Below are 10539 nucleotides of genomic sequence, written 5' to 3'. Positions count from 1 at the left end.
TCATTGTGAAATATTTACTGAATATGACACAATCACCGACATGATGGTCCGTTGGTGGTTTACTGTTGACAATCCAGATGGAATAATTCCATCGGTATATTTTCTAGTGGGAATGTTTTTTCTTACTCTCATTTTTCGTTTATAAAATCATCGAGGTTTTTTTTTACTGACAAAAGTAGTGACCAAACATGGAATCATCGACAAATAGAATTTCAATGAACAATTGATGGTTTCTTTTTTATTTTTCATATAACAGCTAGTTGAGGAAGAGATACGGGGACGATCCTTCAACCTACCCGAATTTCGATCCAGATTTATGGATGGAGGCAGGATCGTTTGATGGACCCGATAAAAATCAAATGTACAGACTCTTCGACATTATAGTCGAACTTGTAGGCGGCCCATAGTGTCTCAATTATTGGGAGCTCCAAATCAGTATCGAACACCTAGTCTGAGAAGATTGTGACATTGAAACAACAATATTAACAACTCTCGATGAATTATAAACAACTCTGTCATCTCATCATGGACATGAAATCATAGATGGATAGTACATGTGCATCCTTTTTTTGGACATATGGTCACAGGAACGACTACCCTCGTCCTCATTCTCATCCTCCTCTAACTCCGTCATTGTTCTAGTTTAATTTTTTTTTTGGAAACACTTTAAAATTATAATGAATATTTGAATGAATATTATTCAACTTTATTTTTATAATTTTAATGTTTTATACAATTTAATTTGTTTAATTGGTTTTTTTTACTATTATTCTATACAATTTTATATTATTTATTCTATGCAATTTTATTTTTAAATTATAACCAATGAATTTACAAACGGAATTGTTCTGTTAGTATTTCACAAAAAGTTATAAAATATTTACTGCATATGCCACAATCACTGATGTCTCTACAAATAGAATCGGTCCGTTGAAATTTCATTGTGAAATATTTACTGAATATGATACAATAACCGACATGGTGGTCTGTTGGTGGTTTACCATTGACAATCCAGATGGAATAATTCCATCGAAATATTTTCTAGTAAGAATGTTTTTTTTTACTCTTATTTTTCATTTGTAAAATCATTGAGGTTTTTTTTTATTGACAAAAGTAGTGATCAAACATGGAATCATCGATGAATGGAATTTCAATAAACAAATTCCATCGATGACATCATTCGATTGAGATTTACATCAATAATTCTCTTAATGGAGAAATGTAAAGATGTTATTTATGTCAAACAAAATAAATCTAAAAATGCACGGCCAATAAATTGAAAAGGAGATGTTAATGGCAATGCAATTTTAAAATAAAAAGGTAAGCATTCCTTTAGAAGTAAAAGATAGATAAATATGACATCTAATCTCAATTTTTTCCTTTGATTAACACAAATTTTTTTTTTTAATCTTAATGGTCATTGTTTCTAACTAAGAATAAATAATTTTTATTGTTAAGAATAAGTTTTACTTATAGAAAATATATAATAAAATTTATAAATAAATTATAATAATATTTTAAAAACATTAAATACATATAAAATAATTATAAAATTATTGCTATTGAAAAAAAATCTAAATAAACAAACTTAAAAAACAATGAGACAACCAGCTAAAGCCAGTCAAAGATCATAAAAGAACCACGTAAAACCAGGGTAGTCCATTTAAGTTAGATGTACACTCCCTAACTTTTTTTAATTTTATATTCATGTGTATTTGTTTTTCTCTATATACATACTACTGATTTAAATATATCAAGAGAGTTATTTTTTAGGCGATGAGAACAACCACTAGTCAAACCTATTAACCAAGCAATGGAAAACCTAATTTTCTTGTGAGGTTTCTTCGCGGCTTCATGAGCGGAGCTGTCTACGAAAAGCCATCTCATTCACTTTCGGTCCCTGGTCCTCTTAGCTGGCCAAGCGCTGTAATGTTACCAATAGATGCAGTTGACAACGAGAGTAGCGGCGCGAGCATAGGTTGCCCATGAAACAACGCGCTTTTTATCTGTCATGTCACCTCTTGCAACTTTCAATTCTCAACCCACTCTCCGCGTAGCTTCCCTCCCCAAGATTTCAACACTTCTGAGACTATATATACCCAATCTCCTCCTCCGTTTCTCTCCACTCACAAAATCCTCTCTTCCATCACTACCGATCATCAGATTAATCATGGCCTCCTTTCTTTCTTCACATTCTCTTCTTCAACTTGTTCTGTTAATCTCTATTATACAATTCAGCTCAGCAGCAAGGACCTTCTCCGTGTCAGATCAAAGCCAAGATCCCTTGTTATTTCAGTACCACAATGGCCCTCTTCTTACCGGTGAAGTTTCTATCAACTTGATCTGGTATGGCAAGTTTAAGCCATCTCAGCGTGCCATTGTCTCAGATTTTATTGCCTCTGTCTCTTCTAGAAGACCCACGACAGCCCAACCCTCTGTGGCCACGTGGTGGAAAGCTACTGAGAAATATTACAACCTTGTCAAGACGAAGAAAACCTCTCCTCTTCTCCTCTCCGTAGGAACACAGATTTTAGACGAGAGCTATTCATTGGGGAAATCGCTCTCCAGCAAGCAAATCGTGCAGCTAGCATCGAAGGGTGGTCAAAAGCGTGCAATCAACGTTGTTTTGACATCATCCGATGTTGCTGTTGAAGGGTTTTGCTCTAGTAAATGTGGTACTCATGGGTCCTCTTTGAGTGCTAAAAAAATCAGCGGTAAGAGATCGAAATTTGCTTACATCTGGGTTGGTAACTCTGAGACTCAATGCCCCGGTCAATGTGCGTGGCCATTCCACCAGCCAATCTATGGACCACAGAACCCTCCATTGGGTGCACCCAACAATGATGTGGGTCTTGATGGTATGGTAATCAATCTGGCTAGTCTTCTGGCTGGGACTGCAACAAACCCGTTTGAAAATGGCTATTTCCAGGGTCCAAAGGAGGCTCCTCTTGAGGCCGCATCTGCTTGTCCTGGGGTCTATGGTAAGGGTGCGTATCCTGGTTATGCTGGGGATTTGTTAGTGGACTCTACAACTGGTGCTAGCTATAATGCTCATGGTGTTAACGGAAGGAAATACGTGCTTCCAGCTTTATTTGACCCTTCAACTTCAACTTGTTCTACTTTAATTTGAGAAGGGATCACATTAGTGTGTATGAGAGTAGAGAGATTATTCTTTGATTTAATCATTCTTTCATTCAATTACAATGAAATCAAATTTTAAGCATGTTTGAATTAATGCTGCCTCTTTAATATGATGATTCAATACTAAATTGTTTTGTCTGATAGTTTTTTACAATTCAGATTCGTAATCACGAAATTAATATTCATTTCTTATTGTTTACTGTGTTGTATATCAAACCTTAAAATGACGTCGTTGGACATAGAGGTAGTTTTTCCCATTTCACTATAAGTGATTAATTAAGAGACCTAAAATTAAAATAGAAAAATCTTTCACTGTAAATGATGACATCAAGGCACTATTTATAAACAACTTTAATATTGTTTATTAAACCTTATAAGTTATATCTATGTTATTGAAGTTTGAAGTGATATCATTTCAATCATAATTATAAGTGTTGTTTTCTATACAAAAAAATTATGTTTTTAGTTTAGTCTATAGAATCAAGGTTGGCTTGGCATGGGTACATAAACTTCATTTATATTGCTACCATGCTCCTAGATATATATTAGTCTATTAGCTCGTGTCTTGTTTTGCGTTGGATTAAAAATTTTAAACATTAAAAATGTGAATAATTTTTTTATTGTGTGATTCAACCTGGTATATAAAAAGATAATTTTAAAATCTCGCAACCTGTTTGTCAATCTCTGTTTTCTAACTAAATTGCATGAGAGTTAGTCCATATTAAATTGATTGATTTCATGGGTCCAAATGCAATTTTGATGGTCGGTAAAAACATAACTTAGTTTCTAACAAAACTCCTAGGTGACATTTTTTTTTAAAAAAATATTAAAATAATAACTTATTTGATTGATTTCAATCCCCTTGCGACCTATATCATGGATTCCTTTGAGTTTAATAACTTTCTTTAAAAACTATATTTTAATTACATGATAAACATATATCATTGCAAAATTGAGCACCAACCCAAAAATAAAAACTTATTTAAGACATTGATAACCCAAGTAGAAAACATAAAAAAAATTTACATAGTTTATTTCCAAATAAATTTAATATTGAAGTATAAAATCAAGAAAAATAATTAAAGGAAAAAAAATCTGCCTAGTTGGTGAATTCATCAATCCTATGAAGCGGTAATTCAGGCTAGCACATCAAACTTGTGAATCAAGTTATGGACCCCAATGAAATTATATTTTTTTCTCCAAAATTATTTTTATTTAATTATATGATAATAAAAATAGATGACCAAAAAATCAAGTACCAACTCAATAATATAATGTTGAAAAAAATAATTAAAAAATGATAAACAAATATGATCGCAAAATGTTTTTATCTCTAAAAATAAATTAAATGTATATAAAAATTACAAAAGAATCATACTAATATCTTCAGAAATTAAACATATCCAACATAATTAAAACACATATTCACTATTTAAAAACAGATGAATAAGAAAACAAATCATTAAACATACACTTAAGTCAGGTCATCAGACTTAAAGCACCACATATGACATAATCATAAAGCCCAATTCTAGGAAATGATATGTTGAAGTATGAAATAAAAAAAAATTAAAAATAAGAAATCCAAAATTAAAAACGGCAATCAAAAGAATGAATGTTACAATCAAAATTAAAAATAAATTAAAGTGCAGCAACAAATTTTCACTTTGAGATTTAAAATGAAAAAAATAAAAACAAAAACCAAAACAATGATGATGAAAAAAAAAACAATACACTATCAACTTGGATTAAAAGTTGAAATTAAAAAAAAAAAACAAAGTTAAACTTTTATAAAAAGAAAACAAGTCCAAAAAATCTCTTGTCTTCATCTAGTCACTCCCTTAGCTACTAAGATTGTAGAAACAGATGCGTCAAAATTAGGGTATGGAGGAATTCTCAAACAAGTTCAAAATTTCAAAGAATAAATTCTTTAATTTACTTATATCCATTGGAATGATTGCCAAAATAATTATTCTACCATCAAGAAAGAAATTCTTTCATCTGTTCTAGGTATTATACAATTTCAAAGCGACTTATTAAACCAGAAATTTCTTTTATGTATTGTTAAAAATCTGCTAAAGAAATTTTACAAAAAGATATTCAAAATATTTTTTTACAATAGATTTTTACTCGATAGCAAGCTATATTAAGTATTTTTTTTTTATTTTGATATTGAATATATAAAAAGAGATACAAATTCTAATCATAAAAAAAAACATATACAAGCATTTAATTAAATAAATCGAGAATTATTTATGTCAATTGTTGTAACCCAATTTTGGCTCATTGGCTTTTCATTTAATTTTATAAGGTTTAAACTGTAAAATTAAAAGATCATAGATTTATTTTGATAAAAAGTATGATTTGTCTACTTGCGTGAAAACTAGGGACTACAATATACCTTTGCCATTTTATCCTTATCCTCAAGATAATCCTCAAGATAATGATAGTTGTCTACTTTCAAATTCGATTCTAATTCGAACTTCAAAAAAGAGAATGAATTTGATGGAGACTTTACTTCTCGCAAGCGATGAGACTCTTGCACTATAAATACTAATCTTAATATACGAAAAAAAGAGGAAAAAAAGGAGGGAGGAAGGACAATTAGAGAGAAACCCTAAAAGAAGAGACCCTAAGAGAAGGTCATTACTAGAAACCCTAAAAGAGAGAAATATAAAAAAGAAAAGGGGCGGCAAACCCTATACTAGCTGCCGCCCCCTCAACCCTTGTATTGTTTAGCCCGATCTCCCTCAACTTCTTCTCCAGCAGCTGCACTCCTAGGTAAGTTTTCTTTCTTTCGTGTTAACATAATTAACTAGTCACTATTGCATGCATGCGTGAACCTTTCACACATGGCTAGGCTAGATCTAACCCAAAAAAAAAAAGGTTAGTCGGGTTTAGGCTTTAGGCCTAGTTGACCTACACTGTGCTTGTTAAGGATGTGTTTGGCAAAACACACCCTTATGCCTTGGCCATAATTTTTATGCCCATTTTAGTTAGATATTTGGTTAAACGAGCCCTTTTCAGATATTAGAAAATTCAAAAATATTTGGGAAACTTCATTGATTTATTTATAGGTCCCTCACATTTTTTTTTTCCTTGTGTTTGTGTTTCTTGTAAATGTGCTTAATTTGTGAACTATTACTGTTAAACACAACTATATCATGCAACGTTTTTTTTACTTCCAGCTAAAAATGGTAAATAATAATAAAGGATAAACAAGAAAAAAAGAACATCAAAAGTTTCTTCTTCAAATTCATTTTTGCAAAAATATTCACTGACGCTAGAGTCAGGAGTATCGTATTTTTGGTTTTGTGTGATATTTACCAACGTCAGAGTTAAAAATATTCATAGGAATTGTTCACTGACGCCAGAGTTAGGAACATAAAAGGAAGAATAAAAAAGGAAAAAAAGAGAACAAATTCTTAGCAATTTTAGACAAAATCAGCAATGCAGCCTACCTTAGGTAGAACGCTTAAGGGGTGATAGCATCTTTCCTTTTGTGTAACCAATCCCGTATCATAGAATCTCTGTTGACCAGTTAGGGTTCCTAGTGACCATAATACTAGGTGGCGACTCCATGAACAAGACCTTTTCCTCTAAAAAAACAAGATGTCAGATATCTGTTTTTTTTTTCAATCGATATAATTTTAATTGGTCACCGTGATGTCCAGGTGTGACATCAATAAATATGAAACAAAAGGTGTTAATGCATCTATTCAATTCACCTCATTGCGTGTTAGAAAAAAAATAATTATAATGCAAAAGAATAAATCAGTATGTGTTGTTAACGTGTTTCTTGATATCGAATAAAACATATAACTATAAATTGAAAATCTAATGCTTATATTTAATAAAATAAAATAAAATAAGGATCATGTGCATTAATAAAAACATGTGTAATCCCAAGTTAATTTTTAACATAGTTAAAAAAATAAAACATTATTGTGAGTGTTTTTCGCTATATCATGATCGATACAATCCAAACTACAACAAAGAATCCATTAGAAGTTTCAATTGGGCCAATTACAAGATTAAGGATAAAGAAGTTTGAAGAGTATTCAATGAGCTTATTTAGAGTAATTGATCCAAAGTGAATTTCAAAAAAGTTACAACTTCAACAAGTAATGATTAGATCTTAATCAATCTAATATATGTGTAAGAGGAGTTCGATCCATCTACAACATAGGCCTAATTATTTTGCAATAATGAGCTAATTAATTTTGGCATTAGAGGTGGTTTTGAGTTTTTTCCCAATAAATTTTTTTACTTTAACAATGATAATTTTTAAATCATAATTATTAACAATGCATTAGGCTGAAACTTTACCTAGAGTTTTTAGAGATCTTGTTCTATTTTCACTTAAAATTCTAAAGTAATTGGATGCTAGAAAAGCTTTGCGATAAGGTATAGAAGCTGCTATGTAAAAATTGTATTAGTTTACTATTTGATTCATGATTTTTTTCTATTTTATTTAGAACTTTTTTATTATTTTTTTAACATTGTTTATAAATTTTTACCTATTATAAATAGGGTTATTTAGGTTATACTTTAGGGTTTTTTTATGGGGATAGACTTTAATTTTAGTAATTATTATTGAGTGTACGAGGTTTTGCTCATACCTTTTGATTCTTCATTGAACTATTATGACTTATTAAATAATTAATCAAGTTTCATGATGTCTTCCATACTTCTCATTCATGTTTTTTTATAGGTGATGAGTGAGGATTCGATTACTTATAGTTTGGTATCTTAGCATAAGTTATCATTGTGTTAAGCTTAATTTTTTTTTAATCTTAATGGTCATTGTTTCTCACCAAGAATAAATAATTTTTATTTTTAAGAATAAGTTTTACTTATATAAAATATAAAATAAAATATATAGATGAATTATAATAATATCTTAGAAACATTAAACATATACAAAATAATTACAAAATTATCGTATATAAAAAAAGCTACATAAACAATCTTAAAAAATTAAAGAGAATAGATATTGATTTAAATGTAAATCAAAAACATATTTTAATAAAATACATATTAAAAAAGTATTAATTACAAAAAATAAAGTTAAGTGTTATTGGGTGTGACAAGTTAGGTGTGCATTACTCATTTTGAAAAAAAACATAGATAACATTGACATTCATCTTTTTTTCCCCTCCAATGAATAACTAGCTAAAGTACCAATTTTTTTTATCAATGACATGATATCTTCTCCATGAAAATTTTTAAAAGACTAGATATAAAAAATACACCTAATCACCACGTAAAAAAACTAAAACACATAACTAGATCTAAAAGCTCAAGGGCAATTTCTAGTAAGAGAATCCCAACTAAAACCCGTCAAAGAACATAAATGAACCATGCAAAACTAGGTAGTCTATTTAAGTTAGACGGAGACTCCGTAACTTTTTTAAATTTTATTATTAATGTATATTTGTTTTTCTATTCATACATATTATTGATTGAAATATATCAAGAAAGTTATTTTTTAGACTATTAGAACAACCATTAGTCAAACCTATTAACCAAGCATTGGAAAATTTAAATTTTTACTTTGTTTATTTTTGTGTTTTAAAAATATTTTTTAAAAAATATATTTAATTTTTTTAAAAAAAAATTGATATTTTTTTATATTTTTTTAGTGTTTTTAAAGAATTTCATATATACCGAAAGATTTATTTTTTAGGCCATCAAAAAAATCACTAGTCAAACCCATTAACCAAGCAATAAAAAACTTAATTTTCTTGTGAGGTTTCTTTGCGGCTTTATATTAAGGCTTGGTAAACAATATACAACACTAATTATGAATGAAAAATGCAATTTTTATTTATTAATTGTTTATGATATAACACAATAAACAACAAGAAATGAATATTAATTTCGTGATTACGAATCTGAACTGAAAAAAAAATTTCATTTTTGCTTTTTCGGGTCAATTAATCAAATTCAATTAGAAGAGACAAACCAGTTTAGTAATGAATCATCAATACTCAAGAGGCAACATTAATTCAAATATACTTAAAATTTAATTTTATTATAATTGAATGAAAGAATGATTAAATCAAAGAATATTCTCTCTACTCTCAGACACACTAATGCGATCCCTTCTCAAATTAAAGTGGAACAAGTTGAAGTTGAAGGGTCAAATAAAGCTGGAAGCACGTATTTCCTTCCGTTAACACCATGAGCATTATAGCTAGCACCAGTTGTAGAGTCCACTAACAAATCCCCAGCATAACCAGGATACGCACCCTTACCATAGACCCCAGGACAAGCAGATGCGGCCTCAAGAGGAGCCTCCTTTGGACCCTGGAAATAGCCATTTTCAAACGGATTTGTTGCAGTCCCAGCCAGAAGACTAGCCAGATTGATTACCATACCATCAAGACCCACATCATTGTTGGGTGCAACCAATGGAGGGTTCTGCGGTCCATAGATTGGCTGGTGGAATGGCCACGCACATTGACCGGGGCATTGAATCTCAGAGTTACCAACCCAGATGTAAGCAAATCTCGATCTCTTACCGCTGATTTGTTTAGCACTCAAAGAGGACCCATGAGTACCACATTTACTGGAGCAAAACCCTTCAACAGCAACATCGGATGATGTCAAAACAACGTTGATTGCACGCTTTTGACCACCCTTCGATGCTAGCTGCACGATTTGCTTGCTGGAGAGCGATTTCCCCAATGAATAGCTCTCGTCTAAAATCGGTGTTCCTACGGAGAGGAGAAGAGGAGAGGTTTTCTTCGTCTTGACAAGGTTGTAATATTTCTCAGTAGCTTTCCACCACGTGGCCACAGAGGGTTCGGCTGTTGTGGGTCTTCTAGAAGAGACAGAGGCAATAAAATCTGAGACAATGGCACGCTGAGATGGCTTAAACTTGCCATACCAGATCAAGTTGATAGAAACGTCACCGGTAAGAAGAGGGCCATTGTGGTATTGAAATAACAAGGGATCTTGGCTTTGATCTGACACGGAGAAGGTCCTTGCTGCTGAGCTGAATTTTATAATAGAGATTAACAGAACAAGTTGAAGAAGAGAACGTGAAGAAAGAAAGGAGGCCATGATTAATCTGACAATCGGTAGTGATAGAAGAGAGGATTCTGTGAGTGGAGAGAAACGGAGGAGATTGGGTATATATAGTCTCAGGGAAGGGTTGAAATCTGGGGGAGGGAAGCTACGCGGAGAGTGGGTTGAGAATTGAAAGTTGCAAGAAGTGACATGACAGATAAATAGCGCGTTGTTTCTTTGGTAACCTAATGCGCGCGCCGCTACTCTCGTTGTCAACTGCATCTATTGGTAACATTCCAGCGCTTGGCCAGCTAAGAGGACCAGGGACCGAAAGTGAATGAGATGGCTTTTCGTAGACAGCTCCGCTCATGAAGCCGCGAA

At 31.6% G+C, this 10539-nt stretch overlaps 2 protein-coding genes across 2 annotated transcripts; one reads left to right on the top strand and one right to left on the bottom strand.

Moving 5' to 3' along the window:
* Positions 1-2106: 2106 nt before the first annotated feature.
* LOC105109876 (protein EXORDIUM-like) lies at positions 2107-3235 on the top strand. Its single transcript, XM_011004739.1, has one exon. It carries the CDS (start codon positions 2171-2173, stop codon positions 3128-3130), a length of 960 nt encoding a protein of 319 aa, XP_011003041.1. The 5' UTR covers positions 2107-2170; the 3' UTR covers positions 3131-3235.
* A 5916-nt stretch (positions 3236-9151) lies between these two features.
* Positions 9152-10267, bottom strand: LOC105109874 (protein EXORDIUM-like). Its single transcript, XM_011004738.1, has one exon. The coding sequence runs from the start codon at positions 10210-10212 to the stop codon at positions 9253-9255; it is 960 nt and encodes a 319-aa protein (XP_011003040.1). The 5' UTR covers positions 10213-10267; the 3' UTR covers positions 9152-9252.
* Positions 10268-10539: the final 272 nt, after the last annotated feature.

Source organism: Populus euphratica, unplaced genomic scaffold (genome assembly GCF_000495115.2).
Source record: "Populus euphratica unplaced genomic scaffold, PopEup_1.0 scaffold232.1, whole genome shotgun sequence".
Lineage (NCBI taxonomy): Eukaryota > Viridiplantae > Streptophyta > Magnoliopsida > Malpighiales > Salicaceae > Populus > Populus euphratica.
Note: the sequence above shows the minus strand (reverse complement) of the source record. Positions and strands in the feature narration are given on the sequence as shown.

Coding starts and splice junctions, on each gene's coding strand:
- LOC105109874 (XM_011004738.1), bottom strand. CDS start 10,212: ATGGCCTCCTTTCTTTCTTCACGTTCTCTTCTTCAACTTGTTCTGTTA.
- LOC105109876 (XM_011004739.1), top strand. CDS start 2,171: ATGGCCTCCTTTCTTTCTTCACATTCTCTTCTTCAACTTGTTCTGTTA.